A 17,633-nucleotide genomic window follows, 5' to 3' on the forward strand; every position below is an offset into this window, starting at 1 on the left:
CAAAAAGTTGTTGCGGTTGTGTTGATTGTTTAGGTTAGAGGAACACTTAAGAACCCAGATTGATGGATGTAGTAAGTATTTTATAGTAATATAAGCACTTCTTCAAGACTCTTTTATTAGAATAATATATTTTATCTTCAGCCTTTTTGTAATTTCGTCAAAAAATTTAATTATAGCTTTTTAAAGGGTTTGAATAGGTATTTATCAAGTTTTCATATACAGTGCGTCCATAATATAACCCATAAATTCATTAATAATTATACAAACAATGTTTAGAAATTTCCAAATAAGGTAAAATCTTTTATTTCAATTTTTTCACATTACAATCTAATGTATAAGGTAAACCACCTTTGTGTGATGACGTTATCACTATTTTTTTTTAATTGAACTTATCATTGAGTTAGCAAACCTAAACATCATTTTTACTTTAATCTAGTTAAAGATATTATTCGAAAAAAGGAAGTAAATTTTCGATTATGTCGGTATAAATTTCCGGTAAAGTTACCATAGATAAACACACTTTATAATGTTTCTCATACAAATCCCAATTATCTAATATCTGAATCATAATCGAAATTAGATTGTACCTGATAATTATTTATTTTTAATTGTAATCAGTAGAAATTTTGTATAAATTGGGCTCAAATCAACTGTCTTTGTATATATTCTAAAGATGAGATTAATTTTTGCTATAACGTTCGTTACGATTTTTGTCGATTTCGGTGTTAAGTCGAATTTTATAAACGACATTGAAAAATTCGTAAAGAGCGATCAACAATATCAAGAAATAGCTGAGAAATCATTTAAACAAGTCATCGAAGAACAGGGAAAAGATATCGTGAGTCAAGCATTTGAATTTGGTGAAATATCTACTGAACGTTTACCGGAAATAGTAAACAGATATGGATATCCTTTGGAAAGTTATTATGTTACAACTGAAGACGGTTACATCCTCAACATATTCAGGTAAATAATCATTTTTGTTTAAAAAAAAATTCAGTAGGTGATAAAAAATATATACAGGGGATTGATTAGGGTGATAAAGTTCAGTGACACATTTGACACTTTAGGAAGTATTTTTATGAAAAACATTCCGTATTCTCACTATCATGTCATTCCTTGTTGATGGAGGTATTTTGTACACTACATTCTTAATGTGACCACAAAAAAATTTATTTTACTTCGATATAGTTCTTCCAATATCAATTGCAGGTTATAAAACCCTTGCCGACATTTTTTTTGATCTACCATAGGCGTAGATACCTCGTTTTATAAATTCATTATCTTATGAACTCTTAGAACTGAATATTAAATTATAAAACGTAAAAAGACGAGTAAAATGTCCCAGCCTGTGAGGAAGTTTGGTTTAAACAGGGTACCAAAAGTGAACTGGGCCCTTTTTGTATTCCATTCGTTTTTTTTTTTCGAATAAACGAAATTTCGAAGCAAAACCATAAAGGAAAATGAATTCTTTGTAAATAAAACAAAAGAAAAGCAACATTTCAATTCCAAAGTATCTTTATAAATAATCATGGTAGTCAGAATCATCTGAACTAGATTCATCATTTGATTGAAACTATGATGGGTTGTAAATAGGGCGATACCACATATTCATCTTCTTTGATAACATGTTCAATACAGTTTTTCCAAAGCTCTTGGCGGTCTACTGCTAGAACTTTCTTTGCGAGTTCTACAATTTCTTTACTCAGTTCTGGAAGACTAATTACATTTTCTGATTATACATCTGCCCATATTAACTGTATAGGGTTGAATATGGAAGAAGTAAGAAGGTAGTCTGAGAAAAATATGACCTTGTTCTATCAAAAAGTTTACCGATCTTCTATTTACCGCGTTAAACAACTCACTCTCCAGCATTTAGATCCAATTTGACAAGTGAAGTATAAATCTCACGTTTTATAGATGTTTACTGTCAAACTTCGGCTTAAACGTTACCGGCAATTTGGGGTAGTTTAAACTTACAACAGTCATGAAACGGAGGATCCTAACCTAACTTTTACATACTGTTTACTTTTCTATAATATTATACAAAAATATTAGTAGAATCTTAACTAAAAGTACTGCGTCATAGAAATTGCACAATTTTTCTTATCATTTCTTCATTTTTGTTTATACAACTTTCTTAAACAATTCAACAACAAATATCGAAGACATTTTGGTTATACTTGTGACAAATGGCAGAAAAATGTCTATTTAACTGTGACCTTGTTACTTCTTGGTTTCAACTAGAGCTCAAACTATAGTTCCAGGTATATCCAGGTTGTAAAATTATATATAATAATGAACAAAGAATAGAAGTACTTTCTATGCCTTTGATTAACCTTGCGAAGAAATACAAAGAACCTCGATTCCAAAAAAAGTGATCCGGTAACTTGGAAAGAAAATTAAAAAAATTATTTAATTTAATTTCACAGGTAATTTTACATGTAGATAGTTAGATCAAACTTATTTCAAATCTAATCTAACTCGAAAATATTTCATACAAATGATAACATGCGGGAAAATAGCAATTTTGAAATGAAGTTTTGTAATTTCAGTGCGTAAAAACTAGGGATGAGTCGATTCTCGATACCACCGATTCTTGGACATTCGTATCGATCGAGTAAATGGACGGAAAAATAATTTTTTTAATCCAGTTTATATTGTTATCAAAATAAAATATTTTGAAAAATCATTTGTTAAAATATTTATCTTTGTTTAAACAACAGGCCGCTTTCAAAATAACTTGAATAATGATTTTGACACAGACCATGTGTTTCCCTCTGGTAAGGATTGGTCCAATTCAATTTCAGAATAAATGTTTATTAAACCATCTCTAGTGAAAATATGAAAAACAACGTAAATTTAGTGATGTGTCGTTTTGTATTTGTAGATGAAATTACAGAACAAAAATAAATTTCCTTTTCTTTTTACTGTAACCCATAATCTATAATTGGACGCCAATGAATTGAAATTTATTGTACATTATTCCTAAATCATATTTTTTAGTAATTTTCAATGTTTGACAAATACGAGAGTTAGGCCATTTTAACATTTTTTTAATTACTCATTTGCTAAAAGAAATGATTAAAATTCAAATTATATTAAAAGAAACTCTCAATATACAGTGTGGAACAATAAATAAATTTTTTAATAGATAAATAGAACCGTGTAGATAAAAATCACTTTGACACATCGATGTAGTATTTTCAAATACTCATTTTTTCGGAAAAAAAATTGTATAGGGAGTTTTATATGAGAGTGGCTAATACCAACAATCTCATTTTAAATGCGATCCCCTGTATATTATTTATTTTTTGAATTCTCCAGATAATTATAGACACAATTCATGTACGTCCTATACCTATCACCGCGTTTTTTGATTAAAAAAAACATGATTATTTAACACCTTGCTTTTTTTGAATTTTCGTACGAAAAATCTGTTTACTCTGACTCTAACCTCTAACAAACATATCAATATATTATAGGATACCATACGGAAAAACTGGTAAAAAAATAGGTAAAGTAGTGTTATTGCAGCACGGTCTCTTTCTGGCTTCAACTGATTACGTGCTCTTTGGACCCCAACAAGGTTTAGCTTATATACTAGCTGATAATGGTTACGATGTTTGGATGATGAATTGCAGAGGAAATATTTATTCAAGAAACCACACGACATTTGATCCAGATAAGGATAAAGAATTTTGGATGTACAGTTGGCACGAAATAGGGATTTATGATACACCAAGAGCCATTGATTTCGTCCTTGAAAAAACTGGAAATAAAACTCTTTATCACATTGGACATTCTCAAGGTAATTAAACACATTTATTGTAACGTTTTTTGTATATGGTGGTGTTAAAATTTCATTTATAATACACATCACTGATATGTCGCATAACTAACTAAGAAAAACACGTTTTTTGCCAAAAATCTCTAACTTCTAGATGCCGAGCTTGTAGACGGATTTGTCTTTTGCCTAAAAATAGGCTTCAATTTCAGCAATTACTTCTTCATTTGAGCTGAACTTCTTACCGGCAAGCATTTTTTTAGTTCGGCGAATATCCAATAGTAACTGAGGTCCAGATATGGACTACACGGTGGATGAGGAATCAATTCAAAGTGTAATTCGTTTAATTTAACCATCGTTGCCATCGATTTGTTAATAGGTGGAATATGTTGGTGAAACAGTGGATATATTGAGGCCATTTTTCCATGATTTTTGCATTCAAACGATCCAACAACTCGCTATTAATTGTCTCTTTTGGATATAGTCTATGAGCAATATTCCACGCGCATGTCAAAATATTGAAGCCTTAACCTTTCCAGCTGACTGTTGTGCCTTTGGATGCTTCGGACGTGGTTCACCGGCTGCAGTCCACTCAGATGATGATCGTTTCGACACCAAACTAAAGTGATGGATCCATGTTTCATCCATTGTCACATATCGATGCAAAAAATTCGATTTATTACGTGTAAACGTGGCCAAATACTACTCTGAATCACACGTTGTTGTTTTTGATTCACATTGAGGAAACGCGGCACCCACTTTGAACTTTGACTCATGGTCAAATATTCATACATAATTATGAACACGCTGCCCTCTGATGTCTTTACAACATCAGCTATCTCGAACAATACCAATTTACGATTAGATATAACCAATTTGTGGACTTTTTTGATGTTTTCTGAAGTCACCACCTCAATTGGACGACCAGAAAATTCACCATTATCGATGTCTGTACGACCACGTTTAAATTCAGCAAACCAATATCAAATATTTCTTTTCGATGGATCAGAGTCCAGATAACACTTTATAATCTATAGCTAAGCTTCTACAGTATTTTTTTTATCAAGAAGCAATGATAAATTAACACACGAAATTGTTTTAAAAATAACAAAAGTAGCTTCACTTAAATATCTGTCATTTTTTTCTGATTAATCGAAATGTGATGAAATTTTACACACAGTCTTTTGAAAGCTGGTACTTCATAAACATCATATGGATTTGACAATGACAGCGCCATCTCTGTGTGTTTGTTACAATTATGTAATGAATGTGCAAAAGGTTGAAAGTGCCACAAAGTAACATTTTCAGTCATCAAGTCATCAAAAAAAACTGTCTAAACCTTCACTTTACCCTTTAAAAATTTAGAAAATTAATTGAAAGTACAAAATAAATTTTTATTTGTTGGTTGTTGTTTGTTTATTGTATATATATATATATATATATATATATATATATATATATATATATATACATATATCGATTTTTCACGTGGAAAGCTAAAAGTGCCAATATATCTTTTTTTGGGACACGTTGTAAGTGCCATACCTGGTAAAATAGCTGGAAGTCCAGTGCTCATTACACGTAAACCATATATGTTCATAGTCGTTTGAAAAAATATAGAATCCTTAATAAATCTCAGAAGTAATTAAATACAAACTAATTTGTTAAACTTATTTTTTTAAATTTTTACCCTATTTATGTTCAGAATGTCAAGTTTTTAAAAGATATCACATATAATAAACTTTTATTTAAAAAAAAACGCACACATACATCCTTCTAGTAGTCCCTTGGAGTCATCTTCGGCTTTCTCCTGATTGTCGTCTTCTTCTTGCTCCTCTACAGCAGGTTGCTGAGGTCTATGAACAATGGACAAGTAGAATGCCCTTGTCTTCTTATCCCTCCAGGTATTCTATCATTCCCTCTTTCTTTTCTTGAGATATCTTGCATTTAAACTAAATTTTTAGTATGTCATCCACACCGAAAAGGTTTTGCAAGATTTTATTTTTCTTTAAAACTTTTACCTTGTCCCGAGTTTACCATATCATTCTCCAAAACTTTTTTTATTTCTAAAAAATCACCTTTTTGTTTTATCGTTATCATTTAAGTCGTAAAATCCTTCTTACCAAAATGCAATAAGAAATGAAGAAAACAATTTATTATCTACGCCAAAAATAACTTATCGTTCCTGATAACAAAACATCCTGCAAAACTTGAAATCCTGCTTCTTATGAATGAAAGTTTTTACGATTCCTATCATCAACTTTAACTCGGCATGTAGAGGATGAGCTACTTCCCATCGAGATGGAAACAAGCAAATATCATCATGCTAAGATATCCCAGAAAAGATCCCACTTTTCCGCAACAATTTAGATCGATAAGTTAATTACCTGCCTTGAGTAAAATCGCATAATGATACTGAGGATTTCAAACGAATGAACAAGAACTCTGAATACAATATCAACAGAACAGTTTTGATTTATGAGAAACCACAGCACAAAACAGCAAATCTTGAGGCTGGTAGTAGGTTTCAACCAGAAAGAATCCACAGGGGTAATCTTCCTAGACATAAGCAAAATTCTCTTTCGAGTATAGTTCGAGGACTCTCTTTACAAGATGAAAGAGGTAGGATAAACGAAACCGCTCATAACTCTTATGAGGACGTAACCAAGGTTACGACTACCATACAACCGCAAAGATAAGGGTCTATAGCCTAACTCTTAAAAAAATAGAAGACCTTCCGAATCTCCCATACAACATAGGGGAGAGGAAAAAGTCGACACACAAAACGTGACGCGAATTACGGTGAGGACCTGTCAAAATGACAGGGGGTGGTAGAAATATACTGCTTGGTATCCATCTGTAGATTTATCCAGAAGCGGATGATGAGCGCGCGTATGTGTGTGTGTGTTTGTTAACTTTAACGACCAGTTACTCACTTTATAAAAAATCCTCGTAAATATTTGTAATAACAAAAAATATTCGATTGTCCATGGAATTTCTATTCTTTTTTTTTCATTTATGAATAAAGGTACCACGGCATTTTATGTGATGGCATCCATGAAACCAGAGTACAACGAAAAGATAGAGCACCATATCAGCTTAGCACCAATTGCGTTTATGCAGCACTTGTACAGCCCCGTAATGAGAATAATGTCTCCGTCTGCATTTCTTATCGGAGAAACCATGGACAGCCTCGGTCAATTCGAATTTATTCCCAACAAAGGACCTTTAAAGGACATAATGTCGGGCTTGTGTTCAGAAAGTTTAGGAACGGTAAGTTGGATGTAATAGCAGCAATTTTGAATTGAATATGATTAGGTTTTCCTTTAATTTCAGGTACTTTGCAAAAATTTTCTTTTCCTAGCTGCTGGTTTCACCCCGAATCAAATAAATGCTTCGGCAATGCCTATCATCTTCGGTCACTATCCAGCTGGTGAATCCATGAGACAAGTACTGCACTATTGTCAAGAATACAATTCTGGAAAATTCGCTCAATACGATTTCGGTTTGATCAAAAATCTTGCGACTTACAAACGAATCAGTCCTCCAGAATATGACTTATCTCAAATTTCCACGCCGATTTCAATCATATACAGTTCTAACGATTGGTTATCTGCTACAATCGATGTTGAAAAACTAGCCAAAATGTTACCGAATCTTAAACTTAATTATTTGGTACCAATTCCGACTTGGAGTCATTTAGATTTCGTCTTTGGAAATGATGCCCCTTCTGTTATATACACTAAAGTACTTAAAATACTATCTACTTACTGACGAACGTGAATAAAGTCAAATTTTTATTTTATTAAAAATGAGGTATAATATTTTTTGTAAAACTACTTTCTAATACACAACATTTTTTAAAATTCCTTGTAGAATAGTCCACAAATGTATTAAAAAAATTAGAACATTATAATTTATCGGAAAAAATGTGGTTTTAAATTAGCGGTTTAAATTTTCACGCGAAAACTGACCTACGAATCCGATGACATCTTTCATGCCTGTCACTTGTCCTTGTTCAGCGCCGGCTTTCAGACTTTTGAACGCTTGTCATAGAGATAATATTAAAGATAGAGAGCATGAAAGTAGAATTTTATTATGGAAGAGAGATAGAGAGCATGAAATTAGAATTTTACTATGGAAGAGAGGTAGACAGCATGAAAGTAGAATTTTACTATTGGAAGAAAGATAGAGAACACGAAAGAAGAATTTCACTTTTGGAAGAGAGATAGAAAGCATGAAAGTAGAATTTCACTATGGAAGAGAGCTAGAGAAGACGAAAGTAGAATTTTACTATTGGAAGAGAGACAGAGAGCATGAAAGTAGAATTTTACTATGAAAGAGAGATATAGAGCAGAGGTTCCCAAACATTTTTTTACTACCAAAATCACTGGGTCCAGTGTATTTCCAAAACTCGGAAAAAAGTAAATATTAGATCTATTTATGGAAATTTGCGTTGTGGCTGAGTTTAAACCACGAATTAACAGTTTTCGATAAAAAATGTGAAAATTTATTACTTGTTAATCGAAAAATGACTGCATCCAACTTCACTTTATTGAAATCTACATTGAATCACGGCACAAAGAACCAATCAACGCTCACAAATTTTATTTAGATTTAGGATCGGGTCACCACTTTCTATTTCTCTTTACTAGCTGATGATTCGTGATTTCTGCATTAAGTTAATATCAAAGATTTAACTAGAATAGAGTAGAGGGAGATAAAGAGTGGGATATCGATGTACGTTCTCTATCTATCAGCAGTTTAGGTCCACTTGAACAAGCTCCCATACCTCGCTTAATCTCTCTATCTTTAATATGAACTAAATAATACTTGTACTTTACTAGTTACAATTTTTTTTTTATGTAAAAAGTGGGCTATTTGAGAAGAACATAATATTTCATTCATTAATACATTAGATGAAATGTAGCGATTCCTCTTAAACAAAAAGAAGGTAATGTACCGTCCAGGGACAACTATAATCCTCAAAATTAATGCTTCTACATTGAATGAAAGAAATTCTCAGTTTTCGACTATTTACGAAAAACATTTCAGCCCTGAAGATTATATATTAAAGTCATAAATCTAATACTCCTATACTATAAGTGGAAGTTATTCCGACTAAATGAAACAAATAGTGTATCTTCTCTCTCTCGTCCGGGCGCTTCAATTAGTTCTGCGCATCTTTTGCGCGCATGAAGTATATGCAGTATAGATAAAGTGTCTCGAACGAGAGAGAAAATGAATACTGTCGGCACCGTAACGTAGAAACGTTTTTCCCATAAGAACTGTCCTTAGGAGGACATATATGATTAAAGCTACCAAACAGTGACATTTAGCAAGACATTTTTCCACAAGCGTCTCTAGGCTCAAATTCAAATCCGATAGTCCTCATTAATACATATTTTTAATACAAAATTTCAGTAACCTAACAGCCGCTGTTACATCTAGAGCTAGCCAACTCTATATTGTTTTTCACTGAATTATACTTTTTACCGTTGAACAAAATACCGTTTGCAGCATCACTTATTATGTGTTACACTTAGATGGCCTCACAAATTTGTTTTTATTTTGTCAGAGAGCGGTCACTGCTCAGTGCAGCACAGCCACAAACAAAGAAGACTGCGCTTCTGAACGAATCTGTCAATGTCAAATATTTAAGACTGTCACTTACTGACAGACATGCAAGTGTGTGCGTTCCCCTTATGTGATACTTCTATATGGACAGTTTATATAAGTGGAACGTGTTCCGACTAAGTGAAACAAATAGTTTTGCGCATTTTTGCGTACATGAAGCATGCGCAGTATAAAGTGTCTCGAACGAGAGAGGAAATGAATACTGTCGGCACCGTAACGTAGAAATATAACCTATTTTCGAATCATTGAAGTCTTCGGTTATATTTGATCATTTCGAGAAAATTATAGATAATCTAAATTTGTATAGACTCAATTGGTATGGATGATTTTTATTTATGGAAGATTTTAAATTAATAAATTGGCGAGAAGCTCTAAAAAATATTTATTTAAAACAGAAATGAATAAAATACTGTTCATTTTTCTAAAATACTGTTTTATATCCGTTATAGATATGAATATATTTTATGTCTTGTAAAAAAAGTTGACAACATCATATTTTGATTAAATAATATGGAATAATTTCGATTAATCTTGATTGTTGATAAAATTTTTTATTTTAGGCCTCTCAATCAAAAAAAGTAAATGAACTTTTAGATATCACTGAAAATATTGAATATAACAAATTTTTTGTCGCTTTTTAATTAAATATCGATTTCACCTGATGATAATTTATTTTTGATGATAAAAATAATAAAAAAATGTTATTCACTGGGTTATTGAACTTGCTTTTTTATATCTTCATTTTACAGGACGTTCCGTAGATAAGAAAAATACCAGATCATTAAGATATATTTTGGAAATTTTTCTAACTTTGTTGATTATTGAAATAAAACTTGATTTAGACATTCGTTTCATTACAATTATTTAAAAGGAAAGGGAAGTGAATTGCTAATCAATTTTTTTTTCATATTATAGTTCAATAACTCCAGCAGGACACTCGAACAAATACATTTTATTATATGAATGTTAATGTAGCAGAATGAAAGCATATTGATTTAAAAAAGTTTCATCATTAGAGTAATTAAGGACAGTATAGTATTAAAATTTCAACTAATATCATAATCAAACATTATTTGCTAGATATAACTTGAGAAAACTCCTCTGTAACTACTACTATTGTTGCATCCCCGTAATTCAACTCATTTCGACAAACACAGACCCACCTCTTTAACAGTAAACATGAACTTTATACATTCTATCATTTTCTACAGAAATAAGTTCTATTTGTCCCTTATAATGTTGAGAAGAGATAGCGATAAAAAATATTCAACGGGAGTATTACATATATGCAAGAGGATCATTTTGATCTCTTTTGGCAGCTGTCAAAGTTCTTGGCAATTATTTTTGCCATTGATGGTACATTCCACAAGCGTTCACGGTGCCTGAAATGTTGAGACAATCAAATTATAAGTTTGTTATATTCTGTGTTCTTTATTGTTTGACATATATCAAATGTTACTTCCTGTAATGTAAGTTAAGGTGTGTGAAAAGAACATGTGACTAGTGACTAGAATAAACATTAATTTCAGTTTATCAGAAAGCATTTTATTCAACAAAATATAAAAAAAAAACTTCTATGGTTCACTGCTCAGCTCTTTTGGTCGTTCCATATAGCGATTACGATCGTTGTGGACGTCATTCATGTCATGTCATGTAACGTCAGGACTACAGTTCACGACGACCCTTGACATAAGGTAGGTCGAAGTGAGCTTTGAAATAATTAGAAGAATTTTCAAAAATCAAGCAACGCGGAGTGCAACGATGAGAATATATCTCATTATTTGATGCGGTATGGGATACTGAATACACTGTTTACACCACCATTCACAATTACACCGTCTGATAACAAAGTTATCGACTTCAGAGACTGAAGGTAAACAGTTCACCTGAATGAATGAATATCACCAACGATTCCAGAAATTCCAACTTAGCGATATGGGATCTTATAAGTACTTTTGAAGCACTACCTAATAATTTACCATCGCCACAGAATATATTTCAGGACAGTTTTATTTTGAGTCGTCAACTCGCAACACCATTCGAAATTATAAAAGAAAAAGTGTACACTAAAGTATTTTTCACTTTTTTGTAATCTATTTTGATAGTAAAGCTTGATGATAAAATATTTATTTGTATGGTTATATCTTCAATTAAACATTAAAGCTACAAATTTTGAAAAATGTGGTTTAATCGGTCTTCTAAATACTATATTTTATATAATTTTTTTTTTGTGTAATTACGAACTAAACTATAGAAATTTTATACATTAGAGTCAAAGAAAAATTTTGTGCTGACAAGTGTAATATAAATAAATAAAAAGAATATAAAAAAAATTAATAATTCTCTTGTAAAACTCTGTAAAGTTATTAACTGATTTCAATATTTTTTTTTACCCTCTTTCCTTGCGAGACGCTAAAAATCCTCTTAGGTACAATCATCTAATGTGTGATGAAGTATCATTGAGTTTCTGGAACTCCAGTCGCCACAATAATATTGGTTTTACAAGATAAGGAATGTACAAATGCTATTGAGTTTTATCTAAAGATCCTTTCAATTTTTCTTCAGCAACTTTTAAATAACTTTCATACTGTCCTCTTCTTAGAGGATCTAAAGTTGCAAGCTTTTTGTAAAAAGTTATTCGTTTATCCAAATACTGGGGATCACTTAAAACTAGACTTCCAGTTAACCAACATTTTGCTAGAATTACCCCTATAACAAACAAAAATTATTCATTAGAAATCGTTATTTGAGAAATATAAGATATTGTTATTTTTCGAAATATCGATCTAAAAAATAATAAAGAAAAGGAAAAGCTTTTGGAGGAGAAGTTACTAAAAATAAAGTGAGCATAACCTAACCTAAATAAAACTAGAATGGTGGTGATATAATTATTAATACTATTGATAATACAAATATTACAACTAATAAAATAAATCAATGTTTATAAATATCACCTAATATATATTCTTCTTGCAATACATCCTCTTTTTTCAGTAAACGTGATTTTAATATATGTTGGAGTCTGATATATGCTCTATTTCACACGTTCTCTTATTTCCATCGATTGGTCGTTATCTTCCGTCACTAGTGATCCCAGGTAGTTGACTGACGGTACACTTTATACCAGCCTACTTCGAAAATCCCCTGTATTTTGTTTTGAACTCGTTAATGGTGAGCCTCGCTCTACAGGATTCCTCCTCCAGCTTGTCAAAGCTTTCCTTCAGTTCATGCTCCCCTCGACTGAGTAGATCAATGTCATCAGTGAAGGCCAGGTATTGCCTGTTTAGTAAAATTCTTCCTCTATTACCTTCGATATTTACAGTGTCAGGTTGAAAAGGGTAAACAAGAGGACGTCTCCTTGCCAGAGATCTCGTCCTATTTGGAACTCTCGTGGGGTTTCCCCCGCTATATTCACTTTGCACTAAGTTCCGGAGGAATGCCAAAAAAACACCAAACATATTATTATATGGCAGTGTATTGAATCTGTTTTATAGTGATTCCTTTCTACAACACATCAATTAATAATTATTTGTCTATTTTCTTTTCCACAATGTATTTCTTAAAGTGTAAATAAGGGATTCCTACTGCAAATTAAAGTCCTATCAGCTGTTAAACGGTTTTTCAGCCTTAACTTCCTACTCAATCCCTTTACATTATTTTTAAAGGATCTACAGAATTAGATACTCCTCTGGGCATCGCTAGATTTGAGGCAAGGTTTCTGCATGTCTTGTGATTAGATCTACCACTATTTACTCTAGTCTAGCTACAATATTTTCGCCCAGCCTAAGGATTAGACGAACCTTTGAAGGAATTAGTTTTAATTTGTAGTCCATTCTTCGCATTATCATTAGTGTAAGTATACTAATATAGAATGTGGGCCGAAGAGTAAGAACATAATACATACTAGGGAAAGAATATGTCCTTTTGTGTTGGTCTACTACTCTTTTTTTTTTCAAGAATGCAAGAAAATAACAACAGTTGATGAGCTCTTAAAATTCCAATAAAAGACATGGTAATAACAAAAAAAATTATAAAACAAATGTAATGTTGGGCCATAACGAGGGGTAGAAATTAAACAGCGACTGAACTTCACCATTTCTCTATTGTCTTAATAGTTTGGAATTACCTTTTACATGATGATGAATGATGACACATAATAATGGTTCATAATTACGATATAGTTTACCTAGTTTACCCACGTAGACAGTAAATTGCAATATCACCAAAACATAGGTGACCTGGTTATAAATAATTAACAGTTAGTGTACAGGGTGTATACATAGATAGAGATATAAAAGAATAAAATAATTGACTTTAAGGGCACCACACAAAAAAGAGTAACTTCAAAGACATGAACAAGGTTATGTTGGGTGTAAATTTGAGAAAAAAATGTGTATGTGGGTAAAGTAGTAAAAACACAGATAAACAAAAAAAAAGTATAGGAAGATCTAGAAGATTAATGTCCTGTAGCTGGAGAACAATAAAAGAGAATGTGGAAAATCTAAAAGAAGCATAGAATTCACAATGAATCGAGAAAAAGTGTGAAGATCACCATCTACAAGTAATTTCCTTGAATCTTCAACTTATTTTCTGGAAATTTACTGGTTTGATCCATATTTGTCCACTAATTTTGATGTTATAATATAATATAATGAGTATATCAAGCATTATCTTCTCACTACTTACATTTACAGTTAGGTTCAAGTTCTTCTAATTGTTCAAATGCATTCAACAGTTCTTCTCTAGCTTCTTTGGTAATAGACGGATTACTTAAAATCCACCTAAAATGAGATATTAAAACAAAAAATGAAATTGAAGATAAATTCTACAATGGTTTATATTGTGTTCAGAAACTTATTCTACAGTCAAAATATCATTTTTTTTAAGGTATGTAATAATCTAAATAACACAGAATAAGTTTTTTTGTTTATTCATCAAATTTTGATACTGAACATACTTTACTGCCCCTAAACCAACACTTGCAATTACACTGTTTAGTCCTTCGAGTGTTCTATATGTTATAACTGGTTCGTAGCACCCCACAGTGTAATTACAATGTTGGTAGTGAATAGTATGGTCAGTACAAATATCAATAACAATTCCACAAATTCCAGCTTAGTAAAAACATTATTTGAACACACAAAATATTTGGGTGCAGATTAGCAACATATATGGGGATGGGCCTTTACCTTTAAAAAGTCCACAAATATGACTCATTGGTTTCACTCTCTTGAGTTTTCTAGAGCTTTCATACCATATTTCAGACTTTTTGGGGCCTAATGGTAGGGATTAAAAGACCGATTCGATACGGTACAAAAGCAAATTAACCAAATTTAATAGATGAATAAAATGTTAACCTAACCTAACTTTAGCTTGACAAAAAGGAGATTTCGGTACTTCTACTACAGCTACTACCCCATGTTCTTTCACAATAACAGTACTACTCTACACTCACACATTGTCTGCAATAGGATACTCTGTCTTTTGTCCTGACATAGCTGGGCGAATAGGTCAACTCCTCTTTGTCTTTATAACACATATTATCATTCTTTTATGTAAAAAGCAAGCACTAGAGGCTAAACCCGTTTACACAGTTTCAAGTTTTTGTGAAGCTGCCTGCTTTCAACCTCAAAATCCCAAGCCAATTTGCGGTGATTGTGTTAATTTATATCCAGACAGCACTAAACCCTGAACTACAATGCTAACCTTCTTTATAAAACAGACAGCCTCGGTCATTGCTATTCAATCAGATTGCCTTCCCCTCACTGTAGAATGTTTTCAAGATAGGTATTGAGAATGGTGATGAGAATGTCTATGGATTTGGGTGTTAATCAAGTTTATTGGGGAGGCTGATTTGAATGACGACAAGGCCTTCAACAATTTGGGTATGTCTGAGGGTTCATAAACCAGCCTGTACTGTGATTCATAGTTTTGAGCATATAGTTTACCCCAAGATCTAGTCTAGTCCAAAGTAAACAGCCCACTCATCCATTTGGATTTCAGTGCCTCAAACCATATGGTTGATGATCAGAGTGTCTTTATAACACTCATTGTGTGGGTACACTTCAAGTCAATATTCCCCTCTGTGTGGACCATACTAGGATACCTTCTACTACGATCCCAGACTCAAAACTAACCTAGTCAATCACTCTAATCATTTCACCATTAAGCCTCCCAAAAGCTAACACATGAAATCATATTTTTTAGCAGTGAATCAGATCTGCTGTGCTCTTCAGAGGTCAAGGGTTATCATTATAGAATGACGCCTTTCGATCTCGAAAATATGTTGCTAAAGTTGAGCCAACCATATTTGAAACAAAACCTAAATCCCTTTACTTATAAATTAAAAACTACTGCATCATACTATGGTGTTAAGTTTCCTTGAGATTGTGATTGTAATAGCAGATTGCTATACAACTGCAGTTTTTTTTATCAATAAACATCAATTTGGCTTTAATAAGAATACTTTTTTTCTAATAAATTATCTAGATTTTAGTTCTCTTCAATTAAAATTTTGTTTGATAGTATATAACTTGAAAGAGACCTAAAATCAAGATAATTTATCAACAAAACCATACAAAAAAAGTAAGATGTTAGTCTTTTTGCAGTAAATGACTAAATTTTCTCAGAAATTTTCCACTGTCATTATGCACATTCGTTTGCACTTAACATAGAAATTACCTTAAATAAAACCAAGCGCTACTATCAGCAGGATCTGTGAAAACAGCATTTTTTACCAAATCTAACTCTGTTTCAACACATTTTTCATCTAAATTTCTTAATGTACTTCTATAATGCCACGACGAATAGTTGGAAAAATTTATATTCAATCTGTCTGTGGAAAATTTAAGCTCGTGATCTAAAGTTATACCAATTTTGTTAACAAGTAGACGTCTATAATCCCATACATGAACTAAAAATAATTCCTTAAGACTTATTTTTTGGTTTATCTATATTTAGAGTAGTTCAAAAATTTATTTGCTAATCGTAACTTACAATTTCGATCGTCTATACTAAGATACTTTGTACACAAAGAAAATTCATTTTCCCAATTAGGTCTTGGATGATTCAGCATTATCCAATACCTATGATGCCAAATTCCGTAAGATTTCGGATTTGCCGGTAGGCACTGTTCTGTAAATTTTATTTCATTTTCCAAAAATTTTATTAGCTTGTCTTCTCCTTCGTTTTCATCCTTTTTACTAAAAATACAACCTATAACTTATTACTTCTAACAAGCTTTAATATGTATTATGATGGGTTCACTTAGATTACCTTGCTTCTATTTCCATTAAAATGATCTCTTTTCTATAATTCCATAAAGTATAAACATCAGGATTGGCTATTAGAATTTGGCAGCTAATTTGAAGACTCTCCGGGTCATAACTATCTGATTTCCTTGTAGATAAAATTTTGTGCATCCCCATATGATATGCCGCAAGTTTTTTCTGTTGTTCTTTTTGTTTTAAAGCTTTCTGCTCTTCAGAAGTACGAACTTTTAATCTTCCGTGCTTGAATGTTAATTAGTTTAATAGAGTTCTTGTTATCATAATAATATACATTATTTATAAAAAGTATTGTAAATAGAATAAAAAATATAATTACCATTTTATAATTAAACAAATGAAGGCAACAATTAACTATTAAAATAATAATTCAAACTAGATTTTATTAATGGCTTTGACATATAACCTAACTTTTATCAACGACGTGAAATTAGGTAGATCAGGGATGCCAGATCTCACGATTTATCGGAAGATTTCCCGATATTTGTTCTTATTCTCACGATTTTTATATTTCTGAAAATATAAATATTGTATCCATAATACTACAACACCACTGGTAGAAATACACGAAAACTAAACTAAAATATTTTATTATCAGTATGTACTAGGAGAAAAATTCAGTATTAATGAGTCGAGGAAACAGAATCATTGGTACACTACGAGAGATAAGCGAGCTGTCGTTAAAGTAAATAGAACCACATAACATCATAATATTTTCCAAAATGTGTATGTCATCTACATTTAACGCTGTAAACTATTGGCAATTGCCAGAAGTTAAACTTTACCACATTCCTGCGGTAATGATGAAAAAGTGTTTCGGATTCTGAATGAATACATTTATTTTATGAGATCTCTTCCTTACATTATTCATATTCCCATTTCTTTATTAGGTATTTTATTTTTCATATTTATTTGTATTTCCT

General features: G+C 31.7%; 2 protein-coding genes across 2 annotated transcripts; one reads left to right on the forward strand and one right to left on the reverse strand.

The window, feature by feature from the left end:
• Nucleotides 1-673: 673 nt before the first annotated feature.
• On the forward strand, nucleotides 674-7,561 carry LOC130453211 (lipase 3-like). The gene is made up of 4 exons (XM_056792835.1): nucleotides 674-966; nucleotides 3,486-3,811; nucleotides 6,816-7,060; nucleotides 7,124-7,561. The coding sequence occupies exons 1-4, from the start codon at nucleotides 674-676 to the stop codon at nucleotides 7,559-7,561; spliced, it is 1,302 nt and encodes a 433-aa protein (XP_056648813.1).
• A 1,079-nt stretch (nucleotides 7,562-8,640) lies between these two features.
• On the reverse strand, nucleotides 8,641-17,131 carry LOC130453139 (geranylgeranyl transferase type-2 subunit alpha). The gene is made up of 6 exons (XM_056792747.1): nucleotides 17,030-17,131; nucleotides 16,700-16,935; nucleotides 16,421-16,626; nucleotides 16,106-16,337; nucleotides 14,111-14,205; nucleotides 8,641-12,133 (listed from the first exon to the last, which is right to left on the reverse strand). The coding sequence occupies exons 1-6, from the start codon at nucleotides 17,030-17,032 to the stop codon at nucleotides 11,949-11,951; spliced, it is 957 nt and encodes a 318-aa protein (XP_056648725.1). The 5' UTR covers nucleotides 17,033-17,131; the 3' UTR covers nucleotides 8,641-11,948.
• Nucleotides 17,132-17,633: the final 502 nt, after the last annotated feature.

The sequence above is a fragment of the Diorhabda sublineata genome, chromosome 2 (genome assembly GCF_026230105.1).
Source record: "Diorhabda sublineata isolate icDioSubl1.1 chromosome 2, icDioSubl1.1, whole genome shotgun sequence".
Classification (NCBI taxonomy): Eukaryota; Metazoa; Arthropoda; class Insecta; order Coleoptera; family Chrysomelidae; genus Diorhabda; species Diorhabda sublineata.

Excerpts from the sequence above, each read along its gene's own strand:
- LOC130453139 (XM_056792747.1), bottom strand. Across the intron at positions 16,627-16,699 it reads TTAATGGAAATAGAAGCAAG|TAAAAAGGATGAAAACGAAG; the intron begins GTAATCTAAGTG and ends TTGTATTTTTAG. Across the intron at positions 16,338-16,420 it reads TAGTATAGACGATCGAAATT|TTCATGTATGGGATTATAGA; the intron begins GTAAGTTACGAT and ends AATTATTTTTAG.
- LOC130453211 (XM_056792835.1), top strand. The coding sequence starts at position 674 with ATGAGATTAATTTTTGCTATAACGTTCGTTACGATTTTTGTCGATTTC. Across the intron at positions 967-3,485 it reads TACATCCTCAACATATTCAG|GATACCATACGGAAAAACTG; the intron begins GTAAATAATCAT and ends AATATATTATAG. Across the intron at positions 7,061-7,123 it reads GTTCAGAAAGTTTAGGAACG|GTACTTTGCAAAAATTTTCT; the intron begins GTAAGTTGGATG and ends CTTTAATTTCAG.